The 17,367-nt window shown below is 35.1% G+C and overlaps 2 protein-coding genes across 5 annotated transcripts; one reads left to right on the top strand and one right to left on the bottom strand.

Moving 5' to 3' along the window:
* Positions 1 to 26: 26 nt before the first annotated feature.
* dtx3 (deltex E3 ubiquitin ligase 3) lies at positions 27 to 7,413 on the bottom strand. 3 transcript variants are annotated; one of them, XM_048178170.1, is made up of 5 exons: positions 6,938 to 7,412; positions 6,702 to 6,749; positions 3,605 to 4,392; positions 3,265 to 3,482; positions 27 to 2,118 (listed from the first exon to the last, which is right to left on the bottom strand). In XM_048178170.1, the coding sequence occupies exons 2-5, from the start codon at positions 6,712 to 6,714 to the stop codon at positions 2,043 to 2,045; spliced, it is 1,095 nt and encodes a 364-aa protein (XP_048034127.1). In that variant the 5' UTR covers positions 6,715 to 6,749; positions 6,938 to 7,412; the 3' UTR covers positions 27 to 2,042. The 3 variants fall into 3 exon arrangements, with proteins under 3 accessions (XP_048034127.1, XP_048034126.1, XP_048034125.1); XM_048178169.1 differs by having other exon boundaries at positions 6,985 to 7,411; XM_048178168.1 differs by lacking the exon at positions 6,702 to 6,749 and having other exon boundaries at positions 6,985 to 7,413.
* A 1,475-nt stretch (positions 7,414 to 8,888) lies between these two features.
* On the top strand, positions 8,889 to 13,785 carry ptges3a (prostaglandin E synthase 3a (cytosolic)). Of its 2 annotated transcripts, XM_048178416.1 has the most exons (8): positions 8,898 to 9,114; positions 10,552 to 10,665; positions 10,884 to 10,953; positions 11,845 to 11,943; positions 12,037 to 12,126; positions 12,217 to 12,273; positions 12,465 to 12,492; positions 12,715 to 13,785. In XM_048178416.1, coding segments are annotated over exons 1-8 (480 nt in total). In that variant the 5' UTR covers positions 8,898 to 9,112; the 3' UTR covers positions 12,735 to 13,785. The 2 variants fall into 2 exon arrangements, with proteins under 2 accessions (XP_048034372.1, XP_048034373.1); XM_048178415.1 differs by having other exon boundaries at positions 8,889 to 9,114; positions 12,037 to 12,273.
* Positions 13,786 to 17,367: the final 3,582 nt, after the last annotated feature.

Genomic DNA, 17,367 nt, shown 5'->3' with positions numbered 1-17,367 from the left:
AAAAAAAAACTAAACAGAACACTGTGTAACAGAACAGAATCCCTTTATTCAAGTATGAAAATGTAAAGCACATTTTATTTGTAGCATACAATTCAATTATGTAATACAAATCAACACAACTATAAAGGCAAATTATTTAATTTGAACAATCAGTCATCTGAAGAGGTCTATTTTATAAATCTGATTTTGAAGTGCATAGAATTTTGCATGACAGTAACATTTAAGTCCTACTAATCCTGATTGAATTGGTCCTTCACAACATAAAGGTGGGAGCAAGAGAATATGGTCCAAAGAAAAACTCAAATCTGTTTAAGGATACTTTAAAATGTAACAACACAAAAACCTTCGTAACACAAAGTAAATGTTTTGGTTTGCGCAAATTTATCTGAGACTTGGTTTCAAAAGTATGATGCATTTTGCTTAAAGCTGAAAGACTGCTATAAAGTTAATGCTTCATATTGATCAGAACACAGTTTAACCAATACGGAGTAATGGTATACTGTTAGTAATAACAGGCTGTGACCTTTAGCAGAAGGCACAATAACATTTCAGTGAGAGAAATACAAAACAAATCTGATAAATCAGCCTATAGCATATATTTAAGATATTTGGGTGAATCTCACAAACCCAGGTCATATCTCGCACCAAAATCAAAAGGGGGGGAAAAAAAAAAAATTTACATTTGGTATTTGGAAAGAAAATAAAGCTGATTATTTCTTTATGTGTGTGTTTTGCATTATAAATATAATGCATCAAATAATTTCAGATATTTAAACTGAAATTTAATTATTTAAATTAAACGTAAAGTCTTTAATTTGTGCTAAAAATAAAACTGAATTGCTGTTTTCCTGTGATATAATAATATGTGGTGTTATATTAAAGAAAACCACTGAGAATAATGGGTGTAAAAAAAAAACTGTAATGTAAACTATAATTTCTTATTTTTTTCTTTTGATTTTAGGGTTAAATGTGACCTGCGTATATTTTTGTGAGAGTCATTTGCTATGCTATTGAATTTTTTTCTACTTCAGCAAACTTTGTATGGACAATTCTGCTGATTCTTCAAAATAAACTCAGTGCTAGGCTTTTCTCCAAGTCTGAGGCATAAACACAATGGTTACAGCAAAGTTTTGAGCTATTATGCTTTTAGTTTGGTTTAAGTGGTTCACATGCCCTTTCATTTTGACATCATTTTTTATATATACGTAACAGAAGTTTTAACATCCGAAACGGATGAACTCAAAAATCTGTAAACAGCAAAAAAATACAAACAAAAATGGAAAACATAAAGCAAAACTACTACTTTTCATGAACATCATATTGAAATGAATAACGTTTTAAAGGATGAAAGCTAGGACAAACTGAAATGGTCTTGCATCTCTTTTACTAGGACCTTATTATTAGAAAGGCCCACAAATAACCTCTCTAGATCCTGCACTCTGGAAGATCAGGCAGAATCCACTTTAAATTCTCATAATAAAAAGATTACCTCCGTTGCAAAGTGCCTCTTAGTGCTGATTACTAGAAAAAAAAAACTTGTATGGGATTGTCCCAGCTGTACCCATTTAACTGTGCTATGCCATTTGTCTCCACCCAGATGTTACCATAAACTAAAAAGGTTATTAAGCACAGTTTGGATGGAAGAAACAAGAGTTAGAAGAGGGAGGCCAGCAGCCTAGTGATTCTAACCTGAAAAAAGGGAAGAGGAAGGTTGTACTGCAGATGAGGAAAAGTGCACACCTTCATGACATTCACACCTTAGTAGTCCAGTGGGTATCTTAAACTCAACTGAGTATATTGAACAATCTGTCTCAGTAAAGTGCACCCCAGGTTTGTACCAAAGAAATACTGTATGTGAAACACACTGCCTTCACTCAGGTAAACTAAAGAACGAGGCTAAACATAAAGACTGAAATTAAACATTGTGAAAACAGTGTCCTGCAGCAGATGACTGTGGCTTGTTTCGACACAGTGGGTTTTTGTGAAAAGCCCGTGGTCAAGCGCACACGTTTGCCCTCCTTTTGAAACTTGCTAGAAAGAAATCAGTCAGCCGTTATCCCTTTCTCTCGTAGTTCCTCTGTCACCCGCACAAGGTATGTAGGATCTGGATAACCAAAGCTGGAAAAACAAGCAATATTAAGTTAAATTAAAGCTGAAGTTACAAAGATAAAAGTTTCTCTATCCCTTCCATAATAAAAGGTATTAAATTAATTGATAATGTACAAGTTTACACTACCATTCAAAAGTGTGGGGTCAGTACAATTTGTTTAAAAGTAATTAATGCTTTTATTCAGCAAGAATACATGAAATTGATCAAAAGTGACAGTATACTGTTATTTCTATTTCAAATAAATGCTGTAATTTTGAACTTTGAACTTGAACTGTTTTCAATAAGAAAAGTTACTTGAGTTGCAAATCAAGATATTAGAATGATTTCTGAAGGATCATGTGACACTGAAGACTGGAGTGAATTCAGCTTTGACATCACAGGAATAAATTACATTAAAAAATATATATAAATAGAACACAGTTATTTGAAATGGTAATAATATTGCACAATAGTACTGTTATTTTTGATCAAATAAATGTAGCCTTGGTAAGCACATGAGACTTCTTTTCAAAAAAAATATCCTACCAACCCTGAATTTTTGAACAGAAGTGCGTCTCTGCACATCATTAATGATTATTTAATGGCTTTGAAAATTATGTAAATAAATTGTTAAATAAATGTGGTATTATATGCCTGTCATTAAAAGGCCATGTTTAAAATGCAACAGAGAAAAATGTTACATTATATATAAAATATGTACAATATGTAACAAAGCGCCCCTGCTCCTCTGTCCTTGACCAGAATAAAAAAACCTTGTAAATGCATTTCATATTAGAACTATCATGATATAAAGGTGCTATTGGATGTAAAAAAATGTTGCTGGCATCTCCTCAAGTCTCTGTTTGGCTGATCTGTGAAATTAATCATACAAACATATGGCAAAATGAAACGTGGCACAAAAATATTTCCTCCATCAGAATAACTAGCACCTCATAAATCTACTGCAAAAAAAAAAAAAAAGTGCATAATTTATTATTTGGAAAATGGAATGGAATAATTTAAAGTCCAAATTAAGTTATTATTTTAACATATCTTTCAGATCGTCTTTTACCCTAACCCTTTAAATTTTAAATTTTGATGTTCAAGTCAAAAAGCAATTCCAGCGGTTAAACTGATTCCCCAGGTATAATTTAGCAAGCAACTAAACTGCATACCATCGTGGTCCGCCCCATATGGAGGTCTTGTGGTGGATATCATTCCAGGTAATAACATTATGCATGCCAGTGGTCATGGAGGTGCCTATAGTAAAGATCAGGCGCTGCTCAAACGCCCGCCGCAGCATGCAGAGGACACGGTTCCCCTCAGGGCTGTCTGGCAGGTATGCCACCCGGTCTGTGCCTGGGTACCTCACCCCAGGGTTTGGGTGCTCTTGCTGAAAGAATTTTAAAACATAATAGTGTGTGAATTTTTATGTGCTATATAATGAAATCTGGTCTGGGGTTATCTGAATGCAAAACAGTCTGCTGTTGTAATTTGCCTGTAAGCAGTACTTACCGCTTGCAAACCGGGAGGGAAACTGTAAATAATGCATATGCAGCCATAACCTTCATGACCAGGCAACTCCAGGTCTGGGTCTCTTTCAACCATCATGCTCCCATTGGCCGGCTGGTTACCGATGAGTTGACCATACACCAACCTGCACACGGGACACGCCTTCTTTACTTGAAACGCCTGTTCTAAGCAGGACCGACAGAACGCGTGGCCGCACTTGTCCAGAGTCGTCTTTTCCACAATTTCGCCCATGCAGATAGAGCAAACTGTGGTCTCTTCTTCATGACCGACGGCTAACTCGGCCCCGGTCCTTGCCGCGGCCTCGTGCTGCATGGGTAAAACCACGCAGGTCTCCATGTCTGCGTTTTTCCTGTATTTCTGCTGTTGCCTCTGTGAGCGCCGTGGTTGAGGGGGAGGCGGAGGCAACAAGCTCCCTTCCCCGTCGGGCTCCACTGCCGTCACGCAGGGTAACAGAGAACGTTTCCTCTTAGGAGCCGCCTCCTGTTTGGTCATCTCCTTCCGGGCACAGCGGCATAAGTCAATGAAAGCTTTCCGTGTAACAGGAGAAATCGGTCCCTCCGTCCTGCTGCTACCCTCCACCCGTGAGAGCCGCACGGCACAGCAGCCGCCACGCTCCCCGCGTCGGATGATGTCAGCGCTTAGTCCCTGCTTGTCCTCGAAGTCGGCCAACCAGGGCCGTCCAGCGGCTGCAAGGTAATCCCACACCGCCTGCGACACCAGCACCTCGTCACTGCCCTGCCCCGCTCGCACGCTCATCTCATCAGATGAAACTGGGAGGAAGAGAGATCAGTTTGCAAGAGTGGCTCAAATGGCCAACATGAACAAATTTTGCAGTTATTTAGTACTTTGCAATTATTTAGCGCTTTCTTGTGTTACAAATGCTACATTTACACTGATATGTGAAATTAATCATACAAACATATGGCAACATGAATGAAACGTGGCACAAAAAAAAAAATTCTATGGAAGATAATCATGGTTTCAGATATTTTGACCCAAGTTGTTCTAATTATCATGGTTTAGTACATCAGAATAACTAGCACCTCATAAATATACTGCAAAAAAAGTGCATAATTTATTATTTGGAAAATGGAATGGAATAATTTAAAGTCCAAATTAATTTATTATTTTAATATATGTTTTAGATCAGCTCTTACCCTAACCAACAGCTTTAAATTTTATTTAAAATATATTTTAAATTTTGATGTTGAAGTCAATAAGCAATTCCAGTGGTTAAACCGATTCCCCAGATTCCCCATATACCCCATATACATACATTATATATATATATATATATATATACACACACACACACACACACATACATTATAATGTTTGTATATATATATATATATATATATATATATATATATATATATATATATATATATATATATATATATATATATATATATTAGGGCTGTCAAATGATTAATCGCGATTAATCGCATACAAAATAAAAGTTTGAGTTTGCCTAATATATGTGTGAGTACTGTGTGTAATTATTATGTATATATAAATACAAACACATTCATGTATATATTTGAGAAATACTTACAAGTATATGTATTTATTTATATTTTTATATAATTTTTATTATATATAAATAAAAATATTTTGCACATAAATAACAAATTTCTCTTAAATATATACATAAATTTGTGTGTATTTATATATACATAATAATTATACACAGTACTCACACATATATTAAGCAAACTCAAACTTTTATTTTGTATGTGATTAATCGCGATTAATCATTTGACAGCCCTAATATATATATATATATATATATATATATATATATATATATATATATATATATATATATATATATATATATATATATATATATATATATACACACACACACACACACACACACACACACACACACACACACACACACACACACACGTTTTTAAAAGAAAAGTGTACATTTTAGGTGTCTGGTTACTTTTAATTTTTTTTTTTTTTTTTTTTACCATTTTAAATAGTCTTTTAGCGTTATAAAAAACTCAATTAATCTCTCAATTAATAGGAGTTCATTTTCAAAAGAAAATTACCCCAAGCTTTACTCACCCTCAAGTTTTTACTCACCTTCTTTCTGATGAACACAATCGGAGATATTTCAATAAATATCCTGATGAATCCAAGCTTTATAATGGTGGTGAGTGATACCAACGAGTATGAGCTGAAGAAAGTGTCTCCATCCACATCCATCCATCATAAATAAAGTATGTTTATGATGGATGGATGTGGACGGAAGCACTTTCTTCAGCTCATACTCTTTGGTATGGTTCCCTGCTATTATAAAGCTCGGATGAGTCAGGATATTTATTAATATCATCAGAAAGAAGAAAGTCATATACACCTAAAATGGCTTGAGGGTGAGTAAAGCTTGGGCTAATTTTCATTTGAAAGTGAACTAATCCTTTAAGTATGGCATAATAATTGTACAAAATAAATATAAAAATTTAAATGCCAGTTAAACCAGTTTTAGTTATAATACAGCACGTCACAACTGCTGTAACGGATTGATGTCATGTTAATTAATCAACTACAGTAATGTTCAACCTTTCGCCCTTTTTACAATTCTTGAAGTTAAATATTAGCTTGTGCTCATGCTTGTTACCGGTTCGCCCTTTCCTTATCAGGAGAAACATGATGAATAATAGACGTGTAATGAGTCAACCCTGCATAAATTCACAATACTTCACACCTGACAAGAGCTGCAGGCTAGCATGCAGATCTTCCAAGCTCCCTGTGCTTAATCTCTTATAAAAAGGATTACATGATAAGGTTTAGTCATTATAATATAATTTCCCCTTTCACAATCCAATTGATTTGTGGCCGTGCAGCAAAAGGGTGGAATATTCTAGACAATGAAGTTTCTTGCATGAAAATGCTGTGCTGCTGAGTATTATCAGCTCGTTGAACACCAACAGGCAGCTGTGCAGAATCACATCAGCTGCTCTGAAATGTGTTCACTGTATAAACAAAGGATCATTCTGTTGCACTACCTGCTCATGAATGTCACTTGATGCTTGCATTTATTACATTATTGAAACTAAATTACCTTGTGATCCCATAAATTCTCGTTACTTGCAGTAACAGGCCTATTTCCCTGTTTTAGAGAAAATAAATATACAAGTTAGATGAAGACATTGTTTATTTCGCGGATTGTCCAGCAAGCTGACACACGAAGAAAAGGATGGCAGCTGCCTTAACCTAAGCATTTGCTAAATTACAAACAATAATGGAAAAAACACATAGTGACAAAGCCTATTGTGCTCATGTAATAATAGAATTCACCTTCTGTAGTGACTTTGCCGGAAGAGATGAATGTGAAGGGAACCTACCGCAACTGGAGAATGCCTGCTTCCACTCGATGAAGAAGTCAACAGACGACCGCTGCATTGAACGTGCCGTAAAAAAAAAAAAACTATGACAATTCTTGCGAATTTATGCTTGGGATATCCTATTCAAGTTCAGATGGCACTTCTCTTGATCAACACACCAGCTCAGTCTCTTTGTGGTTTTCCAATTCCCCGTCCTTGGCCAAAGGAAGACAACATGCATACAAAGAACATCGTTGACTGTCACGACGAAACTGTTCTGCCTTTAGCTCCTTCGCGACTCTAACTCGGCGTCTCTATGTCATATTTCCTTATCACATAGTTCCTTTTCAGATATTACAGTGAAAATCCCCTGAATACACAATAATATAGGCAGGAAGTTCGTCACTCCAGTCCGTTGGTTGAGCCGGATTAGCAATTACAGGATGTGACCACTGTGTGGCGCTCTTTTAAGACCACATCATCAATCGTCTTGTAAATGTAGCCTATTGATTGACCTTTGTGCTTTTTCTGATTAACCCCTTCTGTATGGATAGATATTTTAAATTATTAATCATTTGCAATTATTAATTTATTAACATCGCTGCCATTCTTATTTATTTATTTATTTTGTTTGACACTTTTTTTGTGTTGATGCTTTGGTAATATTGTATGCAACGCAAAACATCATGCCAATAATGTACTTTAATAATAATAATAATATAAAATGATAAAAAATATTTTGCTTATTCAAACAATAAAAATCACCAAAAAGTAAACAGATAGATAGATAGATAGATAGATAGATAAATAGATAAATAGATACAGACAGATACAGACAGATTAGATAGATAGATAGATAGATAGATAGACAGACGGATATAGATAGATAGATAGATAGATAGACAGACAGATTGATATAGATAGATAGATAGATAGATAGACAGGTATAGATAGATAGATAGATAGAGACAGAAAGACAGACAGATGGATATAGATAGATAGATAGATAGACAGACATATATATAGATAGATAGATAGATAGATAGATAGATATAGATAGATAGATAGATAAATAGATAGATAGACAGACAGACAGATATAGATAGATAGAGATAGATAGATAGAGACAGAAAGACAGACAGATGGATATAGATAGATAGATAGATAGATAGATAGACAGACACACAGATATATAGATAGATAGATAGATAGATAGATAGAGATAGATAGAGACAGAAAGACAGACAGATGGATATAGATAGATAGATAGATAGAGACAGACAGACAGAAAGACAGACAGACAGATTAGATAGATAGATAGATAGACAGACGGATATAGATAGATAGATAGATAGACAGACGGATATAGATAGATAGATAGATAGACAGACAGATTGATATAGATAGATAGATAGACAGGTATAGATAGATAGATAGATAGATAGATAGATAGACAGGTATAGATAGATAGATAGATAGAGACAGAAAGACAGACAGATGGATATAGATAGATAGACAGACAGACAGAAAGATAGATAGATAGATAGATAGATATAGATAGATAGACAGACAGACAGATATAGATAGATAGATAGATAGATAGATAGATAGATAGATAGATAGAGACAGAAAGACAGACAGATGGATATAGATAGATAGATAGATAGATAGATAGATTTTTATTTTATATTATATTTTATTTTGCTATTATCATTTGTATTTTTAATATTTTTAATATTATTAAGTCTAATTCTGACTTTAGATAAAAGAAAAGAAAGATAATACAAGAAATATGTTGCAATTTATCACACTATTTATTCGTATTTTATGGGATCATCGTGATATCTTGTACAGTCTACTCGAGGCGGAGCAAGGTCTGCGTTACTATGGAGACGTATTTGCTCAGGGTGCGCGCATGGCGCGGAGCGCGCAGCAGAAGTCGCTAGAAACGTTGAGATGATGCGTCACTGCGCGCCAGTGAGTAGACACGCGCGATTCCTGAGCAGGTTGACAGAGCGGCGCATAAACAGCTAGCTTCCGTCTTTATGCATTCGCTTTGAACTGACAGCATAAATTCATAACACTACCACGGGCGAAAGGACGCAAGTGACAACGCAGATTTTTGTGAAAACTGAAAGAAGATATCGACATGTGAGTTTGACTGGCAGTGATAAGATGCACCAACTTATTAGCTGGTTAGCAAATGTGTTCATAACCTCTATCAGGGAAACATCAGATTTTCTCACATGCTGCAGTTATCAAATATGAACATTTAAGAGATACTAGTCATTCTCGGGAAGACGTTTTAAATCGCATAGAAAAAAAACTCTAGCCGTAATCGGTGGTGGAAATAGCACACATTGTTCCCATAGAAGTGCTTAGCTAGCTGGTTAGCAGCTATATAGTATGGGCCTTAAGTTATTGTACAGCTAACATGAGAGCTGCTGCTCAGTTTGCTATTGTTTGATTCTTCTTTATTTAATAATTCATCTGCATTACTGTCGAACGTTCCAGCAGTTTATACGCTCTAGATTACGCCTTAGCAGATCAAGGTTTGCAGGGTGTTCCCAGCTGGAAAAAAAAATGCTTAAAGCAGTCTAGTTGGTTTGCTGGTATTAAGTGGTTTAACATGGTCTTAAAGCCTGGTTACGCTAGTTTTCAGTTGGTCTAGCTAGTCTTCCAAGCTGGTGCTGGTCAACTGAAAGGTCTTAATTTGGTCTCCCAGCCTGACCAGACTGTTGGATGGATTTAAAAGGGTTCAGATCACGTGGGTGATAAACCAGCCTTCAAGGCAAGCTAAACCATCTGAGCACCAGTTTAACAATGCACAGATGATATCTTAAATCATGCAAGACCAGCAAATTTAGGTTGGATTAAGTTTGCAGCAGGCAATTATCACCAGGATATCAACATGGCCTTTCAGCACCAGCTCTAAACTAAATATTGCAACATCATGAGATGTTAATTGGTATGATTAAATTAACCCCTATTTAACTCTCAATATGATAAATTACACTTGCTTGCATGGCATAACATTTTTTACCTTTTGAACTGTAGTTTTAAAATAAACTTTTGAACAGTAGTGCATGGTGCCCAGGTGTTCACATGGAACAAGTGTTAGTAGTCAAGGATGTTTGAGCTTGTGGCTATTGCCAGCCAATCCTTGCAATCTTTATGCAAAGGTCATGCCTTTAAAATACAGTACAAGATGTTATACACAATCACTTTCTTATTGCAGGGGCTTGGTTCTTTCATTGTACACTATCATAGTTGTGAAGCCCAAGGTAGATTAAGAGGCCATGCATGAACCTGCCAATGGATACAAACTGGCTGCCACAGTAACATCGTTGTTGCTCCACCCCCGCCAGAGGCTCCTGCTCGCACATCTTAAATTAGAGCTGTGCTTTTAGTGTGGAGTTCTGGAGTTTGTCTTTTAACAAATGCACTTAACTGGTTGCTTAGTTCACCATGTACCCTATTAGAACTAAACAGCATCACTTCATTTCAGTGTCATATTGAAGTGTAGTATGACCTTAAATTCTGCATGCTTTTTCAAATATATTGGTTTTATTTCCATTTGTTTTACAGGCAGCCAGCAACTGCCAAGTGGTATGACAGACGAGAGGCCGTCTTCATTGAATTCTGTATAGAAGACAGCAAAGATGTCCAAGTTAAATTTGACAAAACAAAGCTTGATTTCAGGTACATCCATTTTCACATTGCCAATTGCTATTACAAAATGTAATTAATCGGTGATGATTACTGTCATTTTCTATTGCAGAATATGATGCAATACAATGGTACTGAGTCAAAATGTTTTGGTATCTGCATTGCAATTTTTAATGCTTGCCTCTTTAGTGCAATATCATGCTATAGTTTTTCATTCTAAATTGTAATATGCTATATATTTTGTGTTTTAGTTGTGTTGGAGGAACAGATAACATGAAACACCATAATGAAGTAGAACTATTTGAGTCCATTGACCCAAATGTAAGTACTCCACCTTAGGGGTTGTCACATTACCAAAATTTCATTAGTATCAATACCAGTCATATTTTGCGGTTCTCTCCCAGTTTCAGTACTAGAGCAAAAACTGTTGAATTAAGTACTTTGTATTAAGTACGTTTTGTCTAATCCTTTGCTTACCACTGTCAATCATCACACGATTCAATTCCACATTTAAATACGGCTGTCAATCCAGAAACATTGCTGTGTTTTTAGCGTCATGAAAAACTAAACTTGTATTCAGACTGTGAATGTGTAATAAACAGAATGCAACAGAAGAGCCTCCGTTTATAATCACTAAGGCTGTCAATTACTAAAGCGCAAGCTCACTAAATCCTGCATTCCCGTGAAAAGACAGCTTTTTTTATTTATAGCGGGAGTTAATTGTTCAGTGAATCTCTTATTTACATCGTTGTTTACAAACTCCGTTATAATGAAAGGATTCTCAGCTTATGTTGAACAAGACAAACCTTGTAGTTTTCAGTGGTGTTAAGCAGATTCTGACTAACTTGCTGACTGACTAGCATCTCTGATAGGCCATTGTGTTCACACACTCAACAGATATGATTGTGATTGGCTACAATGTTTAATGTGTAAATAGAAACCTTTGACGCTCAGAGAGCGCGCGCACAAACACAAATGACAGCGTTTGACAGCAGTGTCTATCAACAGGTACCAAATATATCTGGTACTCGCTACTACTGGTACTGCAGAAATGCTGGTACTGTCAACAACTGTCTTTGTACCGACTGGTACCAGTGGTACCGGTACGCTTGACAACCCTAATCCACCTGATGGTTTCTGGTCTAATTCAGGTTGTAAGAGCTCAATCTGCATGGCTTATGGTGTTCTTATTACTCTATTATTCTTTTGCAGGAGTCTAAACACAAACGCACAGACAGGTCTGTGTTTTGCTGTCTAAAAAAAGCAGAATCTGGCAAGTCTTGGCCAAGGTTAACAAAAGAGAAAACGAAGGTGAGAGTTTGGTCTGTTTAAACTATTAAAATGTAGCTTCATTTAGTAAAAGATCAGTTAGTTAACTGATGTTTCTCTTTGTTCTTTGTCCAGCTTAATTGGCTTAGTGTTGACTTCAATAACTGGAAAGACTGGGAGGATGACTCGGATGAAGAATTGTCCAGTTTTGATCGCTTTTCAGAGGTTCATGTCTACATATATACTGCTATTAATAATCTAAAATTGTATAATGTAAAAAAAATCATACTCATTTGTGTTTATTTGATTTTAAAGATGATGAACAACATGGGAGGGGAAGATGACCTACCAGATGTGGATGGTGCAGATGATGTGAGAGAATTATTGAAGCCATTTTTATATATATATATATATATATAATGTTTATTTATTTGGTTTATTATAAGTTAGTTAGTTAATAATGACCTAATTAACAAAAATGTTTTTTTTTTTTTTATGATTGTGGCATTCTGTGTAAATGCTGAAATGTTCTGTGTTTGACCTGATTTTATCTCAAATTCCAGGAGGAGTCTGTGGATAGTGATGACGAAAGTACGTTTTCCTAAATGAACTGTCTTCCTCTGTAACTTTTGTTTGTTCCTTGCATTAATTTCAAATCAACTGCAACTTATATGTTAGTTGTTTATAACTTTTATATATTAATTCTGTATTTATTGGTTAAAAAATTAAAACGAATTAAAAAAGTGCAATTTATTTAAAACTAATTCATTTATTTATATTTTTAACATTGTATTACTATTTCTTTATTTTCAGAAATGCCAGACCTTGAGTGAAGGAATTGGAAACCATCATGCAGAAAAAAGCAAGAATTTTCACTTAACACTTAAATGAAGAGAGACTAAGTTTGAGTTGGTAGCCATTTAAAAACTGCCTCGTTTTTCAAGGTCTTGCTGCAGAAAGTCACAAGGAATGAATTTTTACTGTTGTGTTGATGGCAACGTCAGCCCCTCGACAATACATACACACTTTACTTTTCTGTTCTGCATGGACAATTACGAGCTCTCAATGATGTATTGTGGACACCAGTTATGGTCATTTACTCAATGGCTTTTACAGTCTTGGGCTTTTTCCTCAATGTCAGTGGGGTTATTGCATCATGTAACGTATACATTGTAATTTGTAGTAATGGAAAAAGGACATGAATGACTTTTTCAACATATTCTGCCTCCTCCCTCTCATTCAGACTGTAAATTTTATTTAATTAATTTTTTGTTCCTTTGTGTTGAGGCTCAGATTTCCTCGTGTGTGAGCGAAGGAAGCGTTGTCTTAAGATACATGCTTCTTAATTGCAAATGCCAGCCAAGACATTTGGTTTTCACTAGTGCTGTATATGAAATCAGAATGATATATTCGAAACCCTTGCACTGATTTATTGCTAAACTTCCATTTTATGTGTTTTAGCTGCAGTTTTGACCCTCAGATAGGTTTATGTGTCAATCCAACATGTTCAAAGTACATAGTCATGTCTGTACACGCTGCTTTACGAAATTGTTTCAGGTTGGCAGTTAGTATTTGTTGTTTTGAATCACACTTAGATGTGTAGCAGGCAATTGTACACTGGTTTCTTCCATATATGTAAAGAGAAGTTATTAAAAAAAGCATATGCCTCACCGCTGTACAGAACAAAAGGGTAATTTATCAACGAATTAAAAAAAAATTATCAATAGATGACCAATTTGTGTTTGCACTCTTAATATCAATTCAGGTGTGACTAAAAGATGAAAACAATGTTGTGACCTGTCATTTCAGGTTTATAAATTTCAGTTTGTTAAATGCAGTGAGGTTTTTGTCTACATATTTCTAATAAACTGTCTCTAAACAACCCTTCGGATTCTTTGGCCTGTGTTTGTACGTAATTTAGGATCATTTGCAGTAATGCATGATATCAGCCAATATTTATTTATTAAATTATAGTAGCAGCCAATATCGTATTATCGCATTTGCTATTAACACTCAATTCTAAATATGAGGTTTATCGTGATCACTGTTAAAACTAATATCATATGGATTTATCAAATCGATGACAGGACAACATTTGTTGGTGCATCCCTAAAAAAAAAAAAAATAGGCTGCAGAAGTTCCGGAACATTTTGTCCTTGTTTATGGAAAGAGAGCAACAGTGCTGCTGCCACAAGGTGGCGCTATAGATCAATTTCTGCTAAGCAAGGCCTGCAGGTTTTTGTTTTTTTTTTTAATGCAGGAATGAATTTGCACTTTGCGTTTTTGAGAAGTGATACTACATTCGACGGGACGGCAGTTAAATTCCTCTTTGGAAAGAGACCCACCGTTTGCACAATACACTGTATGCAGACTGAAGGCACGTGCAATAGAAAATATCACCAAACTTCTAGAAGAACAACGACTTAGTTTGAACTATGGTTATCTAGGGTGAAAAGTAATTGTAGAAATCAAAACAAATGCCTCATTTCACCCAATAGAGTTCGAAAACGTTAGCATTCCATAGTATTTCAACGTGTTTATTTAATCAGTTATTCAGTTTTCATCCCAGAATTTAAAAAAATACTTTTTATTCACCAAATTCTTGTTCTACCGCATTAGGTGTGGAGAGTCCACTGATCCCAGGCAGCAATTTCATTATCATCCTGATGGTTTGAGGTTCTATTTTGACCATTAATGTAATAAGATAAGGGTTAGCTTACTTAAGCCCTGAGGTTATGGAGTCCAGATAAAGGGTCTTCCCAAAGAGGTCACAGTGATTTTGCCAAGTAAGACATGTTCCTGGATCAACATCCTGGAACAACATTCCAATCAACCAATCCGATTTGAAGGACAAGTTTACCGTACAAGCTTAGGCTTGCAACCAGGGTTAGGTGCTTCAACATCAATGTTATTCACCATCAACATCAATGTTATTCTTTCCCCTCTGATTTTAGGGATACGTTATGGGTAGGATTAGGTTTAGGGGTAGGAATAGGGTTAAGACTAAATTTTCAGACTGGAATGTTGTTCCAGGATCAACAAAACATGTTGATCCAGGAACATGTCTTACTTGGCAAAATCATAGTGACCAAAGAAAGAAGCTTCCAATTTTAAAGGATGCTTTAAAGGTTTTCCAGAGTAGCCTATCTGGGGAATTACAAAAGATGACTTTAACAGTGAAAGGATGTTTTAAATCAAGATACATTTACTTGAGAAGCAAAATTACTTAGGATATGGTTTTCTGAAAACAAAATGGGAAAACAAGATTATTTTTCTTACCTCACTGATTGATTTAACAATTTTAGATATTCGTACAGAAAAACACTGAGTAAGAAAATCTTTTTTGTATTGTAAGGAGCATGTGTTGTTTTGTGCTTTCAGGCAATTAAATAAAGATGAATTCATAATGAAACCAGATGCTTCTTGATAACTGCCCTAAATAACTTGATACAGCAGATGGAGACTTAATGATGGATGAATGGTATCTGGAGGAACTGTAAGTTTAGATCAACAGTTGATCTGTAAGCCCTGGAATATTTTAGGTGGTTGAGTTCCCTGAGCTAGTGTTTTGTTTAAGACAGTGGTGGTAAGGGAGGTCGTGGAGGGTTGTGTTGGTGTCAGCAGTCTGCATCAGAGGTAATAGAAAAGTCCTCACGCAAGCGGTTTTAAGCTGTCTCTCTCCTGTGCGACAAAAGGCAGCTTATGGACACATGAGCAGCCAGTGGCGTGGAGTAATCCTTCCTACAATAGACGTACACAAAGTCAGTTACTCTGAGCCGGACTTGCAGAGCTACTGCAACTTGCAACCCAACCGGAATCACCTGCTTCCACAGCAAATGCAACTCTCCTATTTCAGTTATCTTGCCAAACATGAAATTGGATAGAGAGGGCGACAGATATATGATACCTTGATTGCTTAGTTAATAACCATCTTTAGTTAAGGAGGTGCTTCACCTTATACAACCACACTGTATTGCCTACAGCATGATTGCTAAGGTTATAACGGAAAGGACTTGCTATTTGATAATGTTATCTGAAATTGTTAGTATAGAAACAGTTTTCAGTTTTGATTTTAGACCAATTATCACACTTCTGCTCTAGTACCATTTGGAAATAAAGCACCTATCATTTGAGTCAACGGCCCAACCGCACCACAAAAAAACTGAATCAAAGAAGGCAACAGAAACTGTTGCGGCCAGCATTTTGGTTCATCCCAAATGAAAGAGCAAAAGCACAAGCGAAGCAGTATCCTTTCACTAGACTATAGCTCACAGTGATTGCCCATAGAAGAGGCTCAGTGTTGTCCTCGCCCCACTATCACCTCCTGCCACCAAACATGGATTTTCCAGAGCTTTATTGGGCCTCAGGCCAGTAGTCCTGCCAGCACACACAATGTAAAACTCTGCCTAATCAGTTCTGCAAAGAACCAACTGGCTCTGCCCTGACCAAGGAATGGAGGTGCTACAGCAAAACCTTCATTGTGTGCTGTGTAAAGTCACTCTTTTACCCAGTTACAGTGAAAATGGTTTCACAAGCATGTGATTTGTGTGGTATGCTAGATGTGTTGATGTTGACACAAGTATTAAATGCCTCTAGAAATGTGTTTGAAGTGATACAGCTGCACAATGTTGCTAAATAATGTAACCTAATATATCAAATAAAAAAAAACTGAATGACAACATTGTATGTTGTTACAGTATATACAATATTATATAACACCAATTATATTATTTACATATTTATGCAGTTGTCAGATGTTTTTATTCAAAGCAGTTAACATTGAATTCTGTATATTAAATGCAATGTATATCACTTTGAATAAAGGAATCTGCCAAATTATATTATATTTATTTTAAGCATCTGCCAAATATTATATTATATAATTTTAGTATATAATAATTTATTATTTTATTTTAAACCAAAGCATTTTAAAAACATCTGCCAAATATATTATATAATTTTATATTATATTTATTTTAAGCATCTGCCAAATCTTATATTATAAATAATTTTATTATATAATCATTTATATTTATATAATTTATATTATATTTTATTATATTATTTATTTTAAGCATCTGCCAAATATTATATTATATTTATTTTAGGCATATGCCAAATATTATATTATATATAATTTTAGTATATAATAATTTATTATTTTATTTTAAACCAAAGCATTTTAAAAACATCTGCCAAATATGTTATATAATTTTACATTATATTTATTTTAAGCATCTGCCAAATCTTATATTATAAATAATTTTATTATATAATAATTTATAATAATATATAATTCACCGCAGTTTAAAAACATCTGCCAAATATTACATTAATTATATTATATTATATACATTGTGCATATACAGGCTCATATATGATATTTAATTGCATTATTTTATTTTGATGTTATTACTAAAAAAGGACTTCTCTATCCTGTGCATGTGGAGTGTTAGTTATGATAGG

This window comes from Megalobrama amblycephala, linkage group LG24 (genome assembly GCF_018812025.1).
Source record: "Megalobrama amblycephala isolate DHTTF-2021 linkage group LG24, ASM1881202v1, whole genome shotgun sequence".
In the NCBI taxonomy this organism is placed as follows: domain Eukaryota; kingdom Metazoa; phylum Chordata; class Actinopteri; order Cypriniformes; family Xenocyprididae; genus Megalobrama; species Megalobrama amblycephala.
This window is presented reverse-complemented; position numbering and strand designations above follow the sequence as displayed.

Bases quoted from the DNA above. Each gene is read 5' to 3' on its own strand.
- dtx3 (XM_048178168.1), bottom strand. From the start codon at position 7,042: ATGCAGCGGTCGTCTGTTGACTTCTTCATCGAGTGGAAGCAGGCATTC. The intron at 4,393-6,984 runs GTAGGTTCCCTT...TCTTCCTCCCAG, and splicing joins GCAGGCATTCTCCAGTTGCG to TTTCATCTGATGAGATGAGC. The intron at 3,483-3,604 runs GTAAGTACTGCT...AAATTCTTTCAG, and splicing joins TCCCTCCCGGTTTGCAAGCG to CAAGAGCACCCAAACCCTGG.
- ptges3a (XM_048178415.1), top strand. The intron at 10,666-10,883 runs GTACATCCATTT...TTTGTGTTTTAG, and splicing joins AAAACAAAGCTTGATTTCAG to TTGTGTTGGAGGAACAGATA. The intron at 11,944-12,036 runs GTGAGAGTTTGG...TTCTTTGTCCAG, and splicing joins TAACAAAAGAGAAAACGAAG to CTTAATTGGCTTAGTGTTGA.